We start from the raw sequence: 19,031 nt of genomic DNA, 5'->3' as shown, positions 1-19,031 counted from the left end.
GCGTACAATGTACGCTTAGAGGGACATGGCTTCAGAAAACAGCGTAGCTTCTGAGAGAAGCTGTCGCTTTTTCAGCAGGGGAGAGGAATCCGTGATCGGGCACCATAGCCCGATTCACTGATTGCCTGGCTAACGCGGACGCGCACGTGGCCTCCTGGACGTAGGTACTACGTCCTGGAGGCATAAATGGTTAATATGCAAAATCGATGGCTGTATCCATCAAAACCCGATTGAACATGTTGGAAATAATCGAATCGATCCTGCGGATCGAGCGGGAAATCGCAACGTGTGTGTCCAGCATCCCCCCTTATCAATTGAGCCGCTGATGGCTCGATTGATAATTTCCAAAAGGTCCAATGACCCTTGCGGGCGGACAATAACGAGTCGTCGAGCGGAAGATTAGGAAGCGCCCGCGGGGACGAGTGGGAATCGATCCAGACTGCGGCGGGAGTCGATCCAGCGGCTAATCGAGCCGCCGAGTCGTACCTTGTATCCCCAGCATAAGACACCTTTGTATAGGGGCCTCCAATGCAGCCAGCTTTTGTTCCATTGCATATAGTGACTTTGATTAAGAAAAACATAATTTAAACTAAATGGACAACATGTGAATTATTCAGTGTCTACAGCCCAGCTAAAGGCAAAAACAATTTAATCTAGTTGTGTAAAGTGATCATCCATAACTTTGGGTGACAATCTAGCATCTGCACAGGTGTTCCCTCAGTGTTAGTGACCTTTTTAGCAATACATCGGCCTGGGTAATTGTAGTTGCAATAATTCTAGCTCTCAACAGGACATTTCCTTCATTGTTTTTTTTTTAAGACAGGTATGGGTGCTCTTCAGAAAACCAAGCAGCATCTCTGTATCATTAATGAAACAAATGCACCCCAAAATAATCACACATAGTGGTTTTTGGGGGTGAGACCAAGAACAAATTTCTTTCCATTGTACACTATGAACTTGACTATAGAAGAAGAAACTGTAATGATCACATCAGTGTTGCTACTCTTCAGTCTGGTTTGTAAGCTTGGTGTGATTCCTACTTGTTTTGTTAGGAGTGGAGTGACGAAGACTGAGCTTGCTTTGCTTGCTAAACAATTTGATAAAAGGTTGAATCAGAATTATAGGCTCACAAACTCCAGTTTAATATATACAAGTCTAGAAGGGGAAAGAGAACAGTGCTTAAGGGAGATGAGGCTCCAGTGATTATCAACGAGTCTGTGTTCTTCACAGACCAGTCAACTGGAATATAGTACAGTAAAGTGATGTCAGAGGGCAAGCTGTGCTGTTTGAAACTGTCCTGAGTGACAGGACTGGCTGATCAGGGCTTTCAAGACTGTGGCTTGTTAATGCAGTTCAACATTTTTGGAAATCTAGTTTATTTTGCTTCACTCAACCATTATACAAGGTGATGCTGATAAGTCCCTGGCTTTGCACCCTTCCAGATGAAGTAGAAAAAGGTAGTGTAGGGACATATAACAGTCTTCTATCTTAGTATGTAGCTCTGCAAATATCAGGTGTTTGCAATTCTTAAAACTTTTTTTTCTTTAGTGAGAAGCTGTGATGGCGAAGGCACAAGCAAGTTTCACGTCGTTGGAATTACGGGTCATCATGAAGTTTTTTTTTCTCTAGGGAAAGTCAGCAAAGGACATTCACACTGACATATGACAAACTCTGGGCACTGTCAAAACCTGAATATCCCATATCAAGACTGGGCATTTCACTGAGGAAATGATGAGCCTCCCAGTGGGCACCCCCCAACCTCAACTGGCCCGGCAACCTGTGATGCTGTCCTTGAGCTGATTACTGAAGGCCGATGAATAATGGCAAAGAAGATATCCCAGATACTGGACATGTCACCAGAGCGTGTTGAGTTTATTACCACTATTCTATACATGCGCAAGCTTTCAGTGAAGTGGGTGCCGAAATGTTTGCACAAAAGAGGAGATGAGTTGAAGCATGCAAAGCAGGTTTGGCTCATTTTGACTCTCTGCACAGGACTTTTTGTCTAGGTTAGTGACAGACAATGAAACCCGGCTCCACATACGTATTTATAATCTTGAAACCAATCTTAATCTATGATCCTGAAACCAATCAACAGTCAAAGGAATGGCGCCTTAATAGCTCCCCTCGGCTAAAGAAGGTCTGCACTCAGAAATTGGGCAAAATAAGTTTTATAGCGTCTGTTTTCTGAGGCAAAGATTGCATTCTTTTGGTGGTCTACCGACCCCAGGGCTCTAGTATAACTGGACAGTATTATGCTAACCACCTGGACCAGCTAAAGGAGGCTATTAAGATGAAACGCAGTGTAAAATTTACAAAAGGGATCCTTTTTTTGCAGGACAATGCACCTACATAAGCACCCAGGGTTGTGGCGGCCAAATTGAACACCCTGCATTTCTTATTGGTCCATCATCCCTCTCCCCTACTTACCTGACCTGTCCGCTTTATCAGTTCCCGACCTTGAAGAAAAACCCATAGGGGCAAATATTTGAAGACATTTCTGGCGTTGAATCTGCTGCTGGTTTGAGGTCAAAGGACATTTTTTATTTTTTAGTGGTTTAGCAAAGCTGCAACTACACTGTACTAAATGCATCAATCTCAGGGGGAATTTGTTGAATAAACTCCGGCTCTCTTCTTTCTGGGCAAAGCCATAAACTTATCAGCATCTCATCTTACTTTAAACAAACCGGAAAAAAAAGACTACACTTTTTACAAGATCTTAAAAATTAAAAATGCTTTTATTTCTTTAGAAGTGATCAGATGACTTGAGTTTAGAATGTCTACTGAAGACAAACCATAGAATCTGAGTGGCTGCTAAAGAGCTCAAGTGGACGGCTGTTGAGAAAGGCATCTCTTAAAATATATTGGTAAAAAAAATAAGCATACCTAGGCTTGCATTGTTAGCATTTTCCATGGAAACTATTTCAGACAACTAAAACATGAGCAGTTTGTTCTCCTGTCAATTGGTCTATCCCTCAACGCATAAAACCAAAATGTTGAGAAATTTAAAATGAGAAGGCGATTTGATTAGGTTGTGCTCTGAGTAAAAACAAATTATATTCTGTAAACTGCTTATCTAATCAGCTACCAACCAGTTCCCAAAGATTAAGGTGCGTACACACGATGGGCGCTGAGCGGATCAGTCAAAATCAGTCTTATCAGTCTGACGACAGCCTGTATTCATGTGCCCAGCGGTCGTTCTGCCAGCTAAGTGGCTTTCCTTTACTAGTATGGCTTCCACCTCCTGAATTAGTGGGCGTTCCATCTCATAAAAAATTATGCTTCTATCCAGCCTAGGCTTCCTGGAACCCCAGGGTTCCTTGAGTACTCTACAGGGGTTCCTTGGCATTTTTCCCCATTATGGGGGGGAGGGGGGGGCTATAATGGAGAACATTATAAAAGGGGGTACTGTAAAAATTGGCACCAAATTAGAAGTCAGAGTAATAATTAGCGCACATTAATAAAAAGCTCTAGGATAAGGAGACTGTACAGGTTCTTCTCAAAAAATTAGCATATTGTGATAAAGTTAATTATTTTCTGTAATGTACTGATAAACCTTAGACTTTCATATATTTTAGATTCATTACACAACTGAAGTAGTTCAAGCCTTTTTATTGTTTTAATATTGATGATTTTGGCATATAGCTCATGAAAACCCAAAATTCCTATCTCAAAAAATTTGCATATTTTATCCGACCAATAAAAGAAAAGTGTTTTTAAAACAAAAAGTCAACCTTCAAATAATTATGTTCAGTTATGCACTCAATACTTGGTCAGGAATCCTTTTGCAGAAATGACTGCTTCAATGCGGCGTGGCATGGAGGCAATCAGCCTGTGGCACTGCTTAGGTGTTATGGAGGCCCAGGAAGCTTTGATAGCGGCCTTAAGCTCATCCAGAGTGTTGTTGGGTCTTGCGTCTCTCAACTTTTCACAATATTCCACAGATTATCTGAAGGGTTCAGGTCAGGAGAGTTGGCAGGCCAATTGAGCACAGTAATACCATGGTCCGTAAACCATTTACCAGTGGTTTTGGCACTGTGAGCAGGTGCCAGGTCGTGCTGAAAAATGAAATCTTCATCTCCATAAAGCTTTTCAGCAGATGGAAGCATGAAGTGCTCCAAAATCTCCTGATAGCTAGCTGCATTGACCCTGCCCTTGATAAAACACAGTGGACCAACACCAGCAGCTGACATGGCACCCCAGACCATCACTGACTGTGTGTACTTGACACTGGACTTCAGGCATTTTGGCATTTCCCTCTCCCCAGTCTTCCTCCAGACTCTGGCACCTTGATTTCCAAATGACATGCAAAAGTTGCTTTCATCCAAAAAAAGTACCTTGGACCACTGAGCAACAGTCCAGTGCTGCTTCTCTGTAGCCCAGGTCAGGCGCTTCTGCCACTGTTTCTGGTTCAAAAGTGGCTTGCCCTGGGGAATGCGGTACCTGTAGCCCATTTCCTGCACACGCCTGTACACGGTGGCTCTGAATGTTTCTACTCCAGACTTAGTCCACTGCTTTCACAGGTCCCCCAAGGTCTGGAATCGGTCCTTCTCCACAATCTTCCTCAGGGTCCGGTCACCTCTTCTCGTTGTGCAGCGTTTTTTGCCACACTTTTTCCTTCCCACAGACTTCCCACTAAGGTGCCTTGATACAGCACTCTGGGAACAGCCTATTCGTTCAGAAATTTTCTTTGCGTCCTACCCTCTTGCTTGAGGGTGTCAATGATGGCCTTCTGGACAGCAGTCAGGTCGGCAGTCTTACCCATGATTGCGGTTTTGAGTAATGAACCAGCCTGGGAGTTTTTAAAAGCCGCAGGTGTTTAGAGTTAATTCGTTGATTCAGATGATTAGGTTAATAGCTCGTATAGAGAACCTTTTCATGATATGCTAATTTTTTTAATAGGAATTTTGGGTTTTCATGAGCTGTATGCCAAAATCGTCAATATTAAAACAATAAAAGGCTTGAACTACTTCAGTTGTGTGTAATGAATCTAAAATATATGAAAGTCGAATGTTTATCAGTACATTACAGAAAATAATGAACTTTATCACAATATGCTAATTTTTTGAGAAGGACCTGTATGAGGGAGGATGCAATAGGGGGTAGTAAAATAAACAGCCTCACTGACTTTTAAAGACCATGTTCCCTGCAAAATAAATGCAGGGGTTCCTTAAGATCAAAACCTTATTTGCAGAGTTCCTTGAGATCCAAAAGTTATTTGTAGGGTTCCTTTGGGGTAAAAAGGTTGAGAAAGGCAGCTCTAGTGCAATAACTGGCAAGGTTCAAAAAACGTTTGCATCCAACCAGGGGGAGGGGTTTATGTAAAGTTGCTAAATTTATTAAAAGTCCAGGTATGCTATAAGGGATCCTACCAGCATGTTTGCTGCAAGGGCATTTCCTCGTAATGAATAAATCACAAAGCAGGTCTCGCCTCCTGAAAACCTCATTTTGCAGATGGTCTTTCATAGTAAAGCTTGATTGTGCACTAGCTTTCTGTTCACTCACAGGAGGATGTGCCACATAATACTAGCAGAGAAGTCTTCCTTTGTACCCGCTTTGCATTAAACTTCAACTGCAACCTTAAAAAAAAGTTAAGCCTCATCTACACGTGTAGATGAGGCGGCGATCCGGCGGCTCGATTAGCCGCCGGATCGCCTCTTCCACGTGCCCGCCGGTTCGATTCCCCGCCGGCGCCGCTTATCTTCCACTCGATTCCCTGCCATTGTCCCCTTACGGGGAGCGAGCAGGGAATTGGCGGAAGCAAGATCCGTCCTGTCGGATCTTATCAATCGAGCCGCATCAGCGGCTCGATTGATAAGGAACATCACGACTGCATCTACGCGTGTAGATGCGGCTTTAGATACTTACCTGAGAGGGAAAGCTCTGTATCTAGAGCCTTCCTGTTCATCTCTGCATCACCTTGATCCATTGCAGGCCCCCTGTTTCTCCCTCCAACTTAAATGTCAAAGAGCACTTCAGGTCTCCTTGAAAGGCCACAGAAGTACTTGTATTTCCAAGTACTTCCAAAGACGAGTGGCTCTGTACTGCATGCACAACGCTTTACTTTAGAAATGCTCAGCGACCCAAGTACTTCCAAAGAGACCCAAAGATACAGGTGGTGAGAGATTTGTCGGAATGTGGGGGACACAGAGGAACAGGAAGGCTCTAAGGGATCTAGAGCCTTTTCTTAGGTGAGTATCTAACTTTTTTTGTTTTAAAAGGTTAGTTGTACTTTTTAAGTTTTACTCAGCAGGTGAGACCTGTATTAGTATTTACACAATATGAAGTAGAACGAGGTGTAGGTTTAGTTGGGCTTTAAATGGTTCCTCCCCCACCAGATTTATTGATCAGTTATGTCATACGTGTTCGTAGTTCGAAAAGCTGTATTTATTTATAGATGGTCTATATTTTGTCACTTTTTTTTATTTGGTGTTATGTTTTTTTTTTCTTCTTTTTACATTATACATATATTATGCGTTAAGGCGGAGGTCCCCATTCTTTAATGAGCCACACTAAATTCAGAATCATTTAAAGAGCCACACTAAATTCAGAATCATTTTATTTATCTTGCCAAGTACAAACGGGGGGGGGGGGGTTGTACCCAGAATTGTTTTTGGCTCATACAGGTTCTGGAAAGACGGGGGGGGGGGGGGGGGTCAGGAGGAGAGATAATGTCCAAAAGCTAAGATCAGCGGCTGCCATACTACAGTCTTTCAAAGTCATGTTAAGTACTGGAGGAAAACTGACTCATTAGAACAGTACTTAGTACACATTTGAATAACCCCTCCTTTCATGTGCCAAACATATTGAATATTGGAGCACGGTCAGGTTGCCACCCAGAACATCATATGTATGTCTTACAAAAAATTTTGTGCGACAGGATGGGAACCTCCTGCATTAAGATTGATAATGATTGCTCATTTTTATCATGAAGAAATATATATAGAATGTTTTTGCTTTAGTTTTTATTTTTTGTTTTTTTAAACAGAAAAAGAGCTGATTCCATTTCCAGTAAAAGCCAGTTTATGCATTTGAGGAATATCTGATACCATCTATAAGTCAACACAGCCAATGCACAGTTTTGGGAGAACTGATATATTTGCCTACAGTTTGATTGGAAAAATAAAAGGAATGTGAATGGTTAGAGAACTTCTGCAGACACATCTCTTCAGTGTTAAAATCCGAAAATGTTACTACTTGGGCCTGTATGAATCAGTGGTCTAAGGATTTTGTCATTTTGAAAATATTCTGTAACAGAGCCATAACTTGAGTGACATTTAGCAGTAATTGAAGATTACTTTATGCCTTTGAAAAACATACCTACCTCATGCTATATTTGCAGATTTGTGTTTTTTTTTCTCTAGCTTTTAACTTTTATGGGTTTGAATTTTTTTGTTTTTCAAATGTTCAGACCAGGTTTCATTTTATAAACCTACCACTACAAAGGAGAAAGACTTGTGCTTTTACGTTGTTGTTAATGTTGCACAGTTATCAAATTGACCGTTTTACAGCGAAGCATCACATGGACTGTAATGTGCTATCATATGTTTGTTTATACATGACTAAATATTTAGAAATTTTTGGACGAAAAATGAGCTTTAATACTAATGGAATATGCAAGAATAAAAAGATTCCAAATGGAGGAACCTCACTCCAAGATTTGTGGGGAGTTTCTCCTCCTCTGTATTGGTTTCATAACAGATATTTTGTAATTTAAATGTTTTCATATGTGTGAAATGTAAATGGTTAATTGGGTGTTTCTTAAAAATAAAATGGGTTAGGTTTTATTATACAGTGGTTTTTATTGTAGTTTAAGCCAAAAATGCTTTAGCTTACAAAGTTAGTTTTTAACACGAGGATCAGGCAAAGAACCTAATTCATAACGTAAACATGAGATGGGAGTAAAAGGATTAATATTTACCTTAGGCTTTTTCCAGCCCCTGTAGTCTGTTGGCTACCTCAGTATCCTCCTGAACCACTCCGCTGTGCTGCTGTGAAGTCCAGGATCCAGCTGCGTTGCGAGCTACGCACCTCCTCCATCATGCTTCTACGGCCGGGAGGGTTCTGTGCAAGTGCAGCTATGAGTCTTTTGAACTGTACATACGCAGAACACTCCCGGCTACAATAGTGCGATTGGGGAGGCACACTTCCAGGTCCACGCAAGCGCAGTAGTCCGTGACTGAGCCGAGACATGGGGCTGAGAGCACACAAGGGAGGAGACCAGAAAGACATCAAGGCAGCTGACAGACTACAGGGGGCTGGCAGAAGCCCCAGGTAAGTATAAATCCTTTTGCTAACTTCATCTCCGCTGCACTTAAACCACTTGATGCAAAATGGTTTGTAAACATCCTATTTGGGCATTAATTAGTGCAAATAGGATGTATGTTAAATGTGCGTTCTGCCAATATGCCACTTAAAGAGAACCTGAGATGGGGCACGGGCAAGTCCTCTGCCTCATGACATGCTTCTGTGTCCCCCAGACGCCGCTTTTATCCTCCACTGCCACGCTATAGCCCCTCAAAATTAATGACAATATTTGTCGCTGTTTTGGAGGGTAATGGGAGGAGAGGGATTCCCTGTTTAAAACGCCCACTAGGGGTGTTCCTGCAGGCTTTCCTCAGCTACCATTGGGCAGCTGTCTCTCCCTGGCCAAGCACTCTGCTACTCCCCTGCCTTCCTGCACACTGGGAGAGAATCGCTTTCCTTCCAATGTCGTGACCCCAAAGGTCACAAAAGCGAAAGCAACTTGCTGCAGGCCAGCGGAGCAGAGGTGGTGGTTACCTGATCCGCACAGCCCCCCAGATCAGGTAACCTATTTTTTTTTCAATTTTAGGTGCCCGCCTTGGGCTCTCTTTAATGGATGGTAAGTGGTGAAGCCTGATAGACATCAAGTCTGTGGTTAGTTAGGCATGCAAAGTATGATTTAACTAGAGATTCATTTTCCAACTGCTGCTTTTTCTCTGCCATTTAGTGGTGGTGGGGGAGGACACTTGAGGCGTTAGCAACTTGGCTTGTAGGCATCCTGCTCAAACACAGCATTCTTGCAGATGCTTAACAACCATTTTTTCCACCACTACAGTATATCTGTTCTATGTGACTTCATGTAAGCCACGAGGATGTAGATAAGTCTTGTAACTGAAGCTGTGCTTGATTGGGCTGGCTCCTGTGCATAACCTCCTGCACTATCTGATGCAATACTAATTGTTGAAAGCAAATGTATGTTCCTGGAGCTAATACGATTGATTTTTTTACCACTAAAAATACTTTTATTTTCTCAGTTCATAGTGAAAACTACACACTGTAGAATTTCATAATCTAACTAAATAATACTCACTATAAATTAACAGGAACATAATTTTATAGAGACTCTGTAATTACCAAAAAAAAACCCTCTGGGGGATACTTACCTCAGAAGGGGGAAGCCTCGGGGTTCCAATGACAGGGGACAGGGGAAGCCTCGTTAGGATCCAGGGGCTTTCCTCTACCAAGAGAAGTATTTTTTATTACAGATTCTCTAAGTTTTGTAATGGTAGAAATAGCCAAACAAAATTTTTTTTTTTTTTTTTTAAGCTGGAATTGGTAAAACAGAATTTTTTTCCAATTTTTTTTTTTCTGTTAAAATATATAGAAAACAAATTTGTTCAAGGGAAAAAATGCCATAGGATGAAAGCCTTGGGAAAAAAAACGCTATATTTTTCATTTAGGTGTCATAAGTAGGGATAAAGTTATTGCTGATCAAATAGGGACATAGCTAAAATGTCAAAACTGCTCTGGTCCATAAGGGGGAAACAAGGTCTGGATGCAAAGTGATTAAGGGAGACCTGGGATATAAAAAAAGATGGATTTATTCTTACATGGGGCTTCGTCCAGGACAACGGAGCAACCGGGAAAGTCGGCGAGGGGGGCACGGTCCTTGCTTGTAAATATAAGTGAGCAGAGGATTGTGTTTCAGATAGGCAACTAGGCAGGGAAATAAATGGAAGAGGAATATATTATAGATAAAAAGAACCCCCAGCATGCAACTGTTTGGCACTGACTATTAAAGGGCCAGTGCTCCTAAAGTATGTGATATCTCCAAACCATAACAGCAGAAAAAGTTTTGAGTGCAGGAGAAAAGATCTGCTTGCAGTAGCCAGTGTTCCTCAGTGTGGCATCCATAGGAGAGAAGCATAAGATTTTAGCTTTGTTGTGTAGGCAGCCACTCTTTAGTAGCTGCAGGGTCCTCTTTGTTAACCTGTTTCCTCTCCAATACTCAACTACATGTGATAATTTTATTTTTCTTTCCCTAAGTGGGAACGTAATAGTGACAGGGCCGGGCCCGCTCATGAGGCGTAGTGAAACTTTTGCCTCAGGCGGCAAAGTTCTAGGGGAGGCATCCGCCCGTCCGTGAGTGCGGGGGTGCCGGCCGCCGAGCTGGAGGGGTAGCTGCCAGGACGGGGGTATTGGGCCTAGCGGTGGGGAGGGGGGTCGGACCCCCCCTCCCTCGCCTGGGTCCCCCGATCTGCGCTCCCTGTCGGCTGCTTACGCTACATTTAAAGCTGGAGGGGAGCGCAGATCTGGGGACCCAGGCAAGGAAGCTAGGCCCAATACCCCCGTCCTGGCAGCTACCCCTCCAGCTCAGTGGAGGGGGGGGGGGGGGTCGAGCGGGCGGCAGCGGCAATTTTTTCAAAACTTGCCTCAGGCGGCAGAAAGTCTAGGGCCGGCCCTGAATAGTGATGCATTATTAAAGTTAAAGTGAGCATTGTGTCCCTGGTTAGTGACTGCATATGATCTCAGACTCTCACTCCACCTGAGACGGCATAAAATGGTGCAAGGAAATTTGGCCACATCATGTGCCTCCATAGGCCGTAATATGCATTGGAAATCCTCCCCGTGGCGTTCCTGGATAGTGCTAATGTAGCATGAACAAAATTCCGCAGGGCAACCACTTTGCGGTATTGGTTTTTGCCCCCTGCATAATTTGGCATACGAAAGCAAATGAATATTTGCATGAGCAATGTCTCGTGAGAAGCCAATTAGGCCAAATTTGCAAAGCCAGGTTTCTCAGGTTTAAATTGGTTTGATGCCCACAAAATTCTCTGTGCAGTGTAATGTGAATTATGGCAACAGCAGCATTTAGACCAGGGGTCTCAAACTCCATTTACCTGGGGGCCGCAGGAGGCAAAGTCAGGATGAGGCTGGGCCACATAAGGGATTTCTCAAAAAAAGTCAATCAGCAAAAACTGACTTCAATCGCGGCGCATCACCGCCTCTCCCCGCCCCTCTCTGTGAGGAAGAGTGAGAGGGACGGGCAGAGGCGGCGATGCGCCACGATTGACGTCAGGAGGGGCAGAGCTGAAGCTGAAAGCTCTGCCCCTTCCAGGAAATGCCGGCGGATTGCCCCCGGGCGATTTGGGGGCTCTGCAGCCCTCGTTTAGCGGCGGGGATGCGGCGGATTACTTGGGAGCACTGAAGCGAACTAGAAGGAAGCTTTTGCCGGCGCGGGCCACAAAATATTGTATCGAGGGCCGCAAATGGCCCGCGTGCCGCGAGTTTGAGACCCCTGATTTAGACAGTAATTAAGGTGCCGTAAAAAAAAAGCCCAAATTACTATAAAAACAGCGTAATTTGGCCGCCAGCAGTAGCCATTACGGGAGCATAGTAATTAACGCTGCTGGAACTTTTGTAGGAGCAGATTGAGATATTTTCCAGCTTTACTCTGCGCCCAAATTTCCTGGCGCCTTAATTACATGGATTCCATGCTACTCATGTTTCTGCTACAGATTCACACCACCCAAACTGCCCACAGCCTTGGGCACCCTCTGTATTTTCACACCCTACATATTGGGCAAGGGCAACTGGCACGGCACCTGTAGTGGATGGCTCTGCCTGTTAAAAGGTTAATATCTGGCGTTGCTGTTGAACTTCCAGTAAAAGGAGGTGAAACACACACAAAGGAAAGCAGACAGGTGGTTAGATAACCAGTGCAAAGAAGTTGTCTGACTGCAAGGATATTTCACCAGTATCTCTGTTTCCTGCTGATAGGATTGTGTAGCTATGACAATATTCACTCTGAGGAAATCCTCTTCTGATCGTAAACTATGCACTGTGGAAGTATAAGCTCCTCAACCACTGCACTGGGGAAGTACTAGCTTCCACTTCTATTGATCATAAACTACACTGGGGAAGTACAAGCCTTACTTCTATTGATCATGAACTGTGCACTGGGGTAGTACTACTTCTACTGATCATAAACTGCACTGGGGAAGTACTAGCCTTACTTCTACTGAACACAAACTGCACTGGGGTAGTACTAGCCTTACTTCTGCTGATCATGAACTGTGTACTGGGGAAGTGCTAGCCTTACATCTACTGATCATAAACTGTGCACTGGGGAAGTACTAGCCCAGTGATCTGCAAACTTGGCTCTGCAGCTGGTAAAGAACTGCAAGTCCCACAATGCATTGCAGGAGTCTGACAGCCACAGTCATGATTCATAAAGGCAAATGCATTGTGGGACTTGTAGTTCCTTAACAGCTGGAGAACCAAGTTTGCAGATCACTTTACTAGCCTTACATCTACTGATTATAAACTGAGCACTGGGGAAGTACTAGCATTGCACACACTACCATTTAGGCTTGTTAGGTGCATATGTCGTCACCTGTGTTTTATTTATAGGTGCTTAGGTGAAGACAGCTGAATGAACCGGATTGTAGGTCCCACCGAAATGCCTGCTGTGCAGACTTGAGTTAAAATGTAATACTCTAAATTGAGTATGAGAATGTTTGACTGCAGGGAGGTTCTATATTGCTACTACATTTACTATTTATTCTCCTTGTTTTCAGTTCATATTTGCTTTAAAGTAGCTGTATGACTTTGCCATTCCTACAGAACTACAATTGAAAAAAAAAAAAAGGAAAATATGTTTTTGTTTAACCACTTGAGGACCCACCCTTTACCCCCCCTTAAGGACCAGCGCTCTTTTTTGTGATCTGTGCTGGGTGGGCTCTGCAGCCCCCAGCACAGATCAAGTTTCATGCAGAGCGATCAGATCGCCCCCCTTTTTTCCCCCTATGGGGATGGTGTGCAGGGGGGGTCTGATCGCTCTGGTGGGCAGGCTAGTTGCGGGGGGCACCTCAAAGCCCCCCTCCGTGGTGAAATTCCCCCCTCCCTCTCCTACCTGCTCATCCCCGGTGATCGGGGCTGCACAGGACGCTATCCGTCCTGTGCAGCCAGTGACAGGACGTCCCCTGTCACATGGCGGCGATCTCCGGCCGCTGATTGGCCGGGGATCACCAATCTGCCTTACGGCGCTGCTGCGCAGCAGCGCCGTACAATGTAAACAAAGCGGATTATTTCCGCTTGTGTTTACATTTAGCCTGCGAGCCGCCATCGGCGGCCCGCAGGCTATTCACGGAGCCCCCCGCCGTGAATTGACAGGAAGCAGCCGCTCGCGCGAGCGGCTGCTTCCTGATTAATCAGCCTGCAGCTGGCGACGCAGTACTGCGTCGCTGGTCCTGCAGCTGCCACTTTGCCGACGCACGGTATAAGCGTGCGGTCGGCAAGTGGTTAATTTGTAACTTTTGAAAGCCCATTTATGTAAACTAAAGCAGCCTAGCCAAAAGAGTTACCGTAACTAGGAATTTGGACAGGGTTTTGCTGCAGTTTGGCTATTACCATGCTGTTGCAGGGAAGAGGATACATGAGGATTAATAAAGGAAGCCTGGCAACAGGTGATATACTTTGTGTATTGCTTGTAAGCCTGGACGCATTTTATTCTAGAGTTTAATTTGGGTTTGAAAGAGCAAATCTTTTTTTTTTGTAGTATTTTAGATCCATTTATAATGGTTATCTGGTGATCTTGTTTGTAATATTCATTTTTAAGGTAGCCTTGTATAGATCTGTAGATATTACACATTTAAAAAAATAAAGGCAAGGAACACTGGAGCAAAATGGGAGCAGTTGCCCTGAGTGACCAGTCAGAATACCTGAAGCGATATGAGGGCTAGTTTACATTGGAGTTGCCACACTGTAGCGCTTTGGTAGCATTTCGCTGATCGCCGCCGATCAGAAAAACAGTTTTTCACTGGAAAGTGATTTTAGAATGATTGCATTTTGTGATTCTGTGACATTGAAATGCAATCGCTCTAAAATTGCCCTAAAAATGCTGCGTGCACCATGTTTGAGAAATCGGTAATCACTGGTGCTCGCTACAGTGTGAACACTACCATTTACTTGCGTTAGCAGCAGCGCTTTGCTGATCATTGGCGTTCAGCAAAGCTCTGCCAAAGTGCCCAGTGTGAACTAGCCCTGAGATAAAAAAAAAAATGTACAGGTGGTACCAATTCTATTCAAAACTTGTCCTTAAAGGACACCAGAGCTGAGAGAAATTAATTTTTTTTTCTTCTCTATACATACCTGGGGCTACCTCCCCAGGTCCTCAGTCTTCCTCTTCGGTACAGTGACCCGTAACTTCGGCCAGTCTGTGCAAAAGAAGTGCACCTTCTACGTATCTCTCCAGCAGCCGCTGGAAGGATACGTAGAGGGCGCATTTCTTTTGCGGCGACTGGCTGGAGTTACGGCACCCAGTACCGGCGATAGAGAAGGCTATGGATGACGACGAGGGAGCGAGCCGTGCGGATGGGGCCGGAGGAAGCCCCAGGTGTGTATAAAACTTTAAATTTCTCTCTTCCCTCCACCTTTTGTAAGTATCTAACTTTTTTTTATTTGCCTTGGGTTTACTTTAAATAAAAAATAAGAATATCAGACTCCAGGAGAGATGTATTTACTAGTTATACCACACATACAATTATCTCAAGTTCATTTTCACTTTAGGTTTGTTTTTGTTTTGTTTTTTTATTTGGGCATCTGCTTTAGTTTTGCTCCAGTTTTAGGCTCATTGATATCCCAGTGTCTTCTCCCAAATGTCCATTAGTACCCATGCAATCCTGTTGAGTCGTTTTATATTATTCGCCATTGGTGTCTGACACAAGAGTGGATGAAAATTCAGTGATGACTCACCTGCTAGTTATACAGATGCCTAAATCCAAATGCAGACAGAACCTACGACCACCACATACAGCAGTTCCAATGAGAAGACAGTGTTGAGCTCCTCAGAAATAATGCTGTTTAGTAAAAGCCATCTTTATTCTTCATCACAGGTAAAAATAATATGCCAATACTAGAGACTTAGATAAGTTATCAGCTCTTTGTCATAAATTATTTTGATATGACAAATAACAGTGTTTTTTAAGGAGCAGTATTTAATGTGGTGTTTTTCTTTGCCAACAATAGTGGCCATCCCAAGACAAGTGTGTGCCACCTCAATGACTTACGACACACCACCAGATCACTTGTTATTGGTAAGGGTGTCAGGTAGTTATATACTTGGTCATGGATGTACTAGGTTGAGCTGCTAGAGTGGCAAAAACTAAGGTACATAGCAATAATATGTAATACAAGGGTTCTACTCGAATTTACCACTCTTTGATCATTTCTTAGTAAACATTGGGGACAGGAGCAGTAGTTATTGGTCGTGTTGGGGCATCATGAGACTAGTCTGTCTGGCAAGCCGGCTCACCCTGCAGTTTAGTATGAGAGTTGTCATGCTGTGGTGAAGATGTCTTAAAGGAAACCTGAAGTGAGAGGGACATAGATGGCCATATTTATTTATTTACCAGTTGCCTGGAAGTCAAGCTTGATCCTCTACCTCCAATTCTTTTAGCCATAGACCCTGAACAAGCATACAGATCAGATGTTTCTGATAAGATTGGCTGCATGCTTGTTGCAGGTGTATTCTTTAGACACTACTGATGCCAGAAAGATCAGCAATGCTAGGCAACTGGTGTTGTTTAAAAGGTAATAAATATGGTAGCCTCCATATCCCTCTCACTTCAGGCTCCCTTTAAGAGTTGTCTGTCATAATCTTTTTGTGTATGCCAGGAGCACAAATTCCTCTCCACATGTGTGCTCACTGTGGGGATAAAGCTCTCTCCTAGAATCTACGAGTGTATAAGAATGTATGAATATGCACATTCTAGTGTGACTGGTGCAGATTTTTATGAGATGATGATTTGAAAGCAGTGGTGCATCAGTGACTATGTACTACACCGCAACCATATTTGGTTATGGCATTAAAAAGTTGGTACACTGCTTGGAAAAATGCATAATAAAGGAGGGTGACTTTAGAAGAATTTAAACATTTTGAAGAAGCCTCATCATAACCTAATTAACATATTATTATTTATGTATTTATTTATAAAGCGCCAACATATTCCGTGGCGCTGTACAATGTAAGAAAACAAACAAGGGATACATAATGATACAGACAATGATATACATGAAAATATGAACACTGATACAAGATACAGCACTGCTGATTACAATTTGATTTAACAGGATGACTAAAATGTATAAATGTCTAACAGTGTGCAAGCAATTGAATTAATAACATTCCATGACACAAAAGGATGGGAGCCCTGCCCTTGCGAGCTTACAATCTAAAGGAATGGGGTGGAAACAAGAGGTGGGGATGTATACAGTATATGTACAGGCAGTGCGTAATTAGGTTATTTAGTGGGTGCATGGCCTAAGCTAGAGAATATGCTTGTCGGAAAAGGTGGGTTTTGAGGGAGCGTTTAAAGATTTCAAAGGTGGGAGAGTGGCGGATGTGTTGTGGAAGGGCATTCCAGAGGAGGGGTGAGGCACGTGAGAAGTCTTGTACACTTGAATGAGAGGAGGTAATTGTAGAAGAGGATAGAAGAAGCTCGTGTGCAGATCTGAGATTGCGGTTGGGTTGGTATCTGGAGACTAGTGAGGAGATGTACAGGGGAGAGAGATTGTGGAGAGCTTTGTAGGTTATGGTTAAGAGTTTGAACTGAATCCTCTCATTAATTGGTAGCCAGTGAAGAGCTTGACAGAGAGGGTCAGCAGAGGAAGAGCGAGAGGAGAGATGAATGAGTCGAGCAGCAGAGTTCAGTACAGAATTGAGCGGTGTTAGTCGGTTAGTTGGAAGTCCACCAAGCAATATATTGCAATAGTCCAATCGAGATATAATAAGAGCATGTACTAACATTTTGGTTGTGTCATGGGAGAGAAAAGGTCGGATACGTGCTATGTTTTTCAGTTGGAAATTGCAGGAGCTGGTTAGGGAGTTAATGTGAGGAGTAAATGAGAGAGAAGAATCATATTACCCCCAGGCACCGTGCTTTGGGAACTGATGTTATAGACGTGTTGTTAACATTTATTGTAATATCAGGCAAAGGGGTGGACAGGGATGGTGGAAAGACTATTAGTTCAGTTTTATTCATATTGAGTTTTAAGAAGCGAGAGGACATGAAAGAGGAGATAGCGGACAGGCAGTCGGGAACCCGTGTGAGGAGGGAGTTAAGGTCTGGGGCCGAGAGGTACAGTTGTGTATCGTCTGCATATAGGTGGTATTGGAAACCGAATGAGCTGATTAAGTTACCAAGACCGTGCATGTAGATGGAGAAGAGGAGGGGACCGAGGACAGAGCCTTGAGGTACCCCTACAGACAGAGGATGTGAAGAGGAGGCCTGATCTGAATAAGAAACAGTGAAAGACCTTCCAGACAGGTAGGAAGATATCCAGGAGAGAGAGAGGTCCTTTATTCCTATAGATGAAAGGATCTGTAGGAGTAGAGTGTGGTCGACAGTGTCGAATGCTAATGACAGATCTAGAAGGATGAGTATGGAATAATAGCCTTTGGATTTAGCTGTGAGGAGATCATTAGCTACTTTGGTGAGTGCTGTTTCTGTGGAGTGGTTTGGCCGGAAGCCAGATTGGAACTGATCGAGCAAGGAATTTGCAGATAAATACTGACTTAGTTCAGCATGGATGTGGCGTTCAAGTAATTTAGATGCAAATGGAAGAAGTGACACTGGGCGGTAGTTAGCAAGTTCGGTGGGGTCTAGAGATGGTTTTTTAAGTAGTGGTGTTACAACAGCCCTCTTGAGTGAGGAAGGAAAAATTCCGGAGGAGAGGGAAAGGTTAAACAGCGATGTTAGGGCAGGGATGAGGGATGTGGATAGCTGTGGAATGAGATGTGATGGGATAGGATCCAAAGAACAGGTGGTTAGATGGGATTTGGAGATAAGGGAAGAGAGCGAATGTTCAGAGAGTGGAGAGAAACTGGAAAGAGAGCAGTCAACAAGAGGAGTGGAGATGGAGTTTGATGTCTGCGTGGAAAACACACTACGGATTTTTGCAATTTTATCTGTAAAGTATGTTGCAAATTCTTCAGCTGATAAGCATGAAGAAGGAGGAGGAGGGGGTGGACGGAGAAGGGAGTTGAAAGTACTGAACAGGCGCTTTGGATTGTGCAAGTGGGAGGATATGAGGGAGGAGAAGTATGTAGTAGTTTGTTTTGCAGAAGAGAGAGCGGTTTTAAACTTGTTCAACTCTTTTTTGTAAGTAATGAAATATATACATCGGTAAGACGTGCACAAATGCATCCAGAGCTGAAAGAGGCACATCTTGGGGGCGACAAATTTATAAAATATCGAGACATTTATGCAACACTTTACTTACAGTTCTATTCTCCTCCTTCCCACTCTCCACAATATATGTATGTAGGCCACCTGCAATTAATCACTTAACCAATTAATTGGGCACAGAGTTAACAGTAGGGTAGTTTTAGGATTAGCTAGAGGGATGATTAGTGTTAGGAGGTAGGAACCTTAGTAGAATATCTGCAACATTCTCCTAGCAGCTTAACCCTGTGCCCATTTTACATGCAGTCTCTGCATAGACTTAAACAAAATTATTTAAGTTAAATAGACATATTTGTGGCTAAACTGGGGCTTTAAAGCGGACCTGAACTTAGAACTTCCCCTCTGCTCAAAAAAGATAAACGGCATAACCTTTAAAAAAAACATTTGTTACAGCTGATACAAATCCTGCAATAAATCTGCAGTGTCTACTTCCTGCTTTCATGGAAGCAGACTTAGGGTTAATATTCTGTGTTTATCAATTAGCTGCTTTGTTGAGATTCCTGAGCTGACACAACTGAGAGATCAAATTAAACTTGTGAT

The 19,031-nt window shown here is 43.4% G+C and overlaps 1 protein-coding gene across 5 annotated transcripts in view; it reads left to right on the top strand.

Moving 5' to 3' along the window:
* Window positions 1–19,031, top strand: part of BRD1 (bromodomain containing 1) — a 78,297-nt gene that overhangs the window by 40,095 nt on the left and 19,171 nt on the right. The window contains exon 9 of one of the 5 annotated variants that reach the window (XM_068276335.1): window positions 6,989–7,790. The exons of 3 other annotated variants lie outside the window; for them this stretch is intronic. In XM_068276335.1, coding sequence (XP_068132436.1) covers window positions 6,989–7,035 — 47 coding nt within the window. In that variant the 3' untranslated portion in view covers window positions 7,036–7,790. Of the gene's footprint in view, window positions 1–1,548; window positions 3,287–6,988; window positions 7,791–19,031 lie in introns of those variants that run through there. One more of the 5 variants, XM_068276334.1, reaches the window with a different exon arrangement.

This window comes from Hyperolius riggenbachi, chromosome 3 (genome assembly GCF_040937935.1).
Source record: "Hyperolius riggenbachi isolate aHypRig1 chromosome 3, aHypRig1.pri, whole genome shotgun sequence".
NCBI classification, from domain to species: domain Eukaryota; kingdom Metazoa; phylum Chordata; class Amphibia; order Anura; family Hyperoliidae; genus Hyperolius; species Hyperolius riggenbachi.
This window is presented reverse-complemented; position numbering and strand designations above follow the sequence as displayed.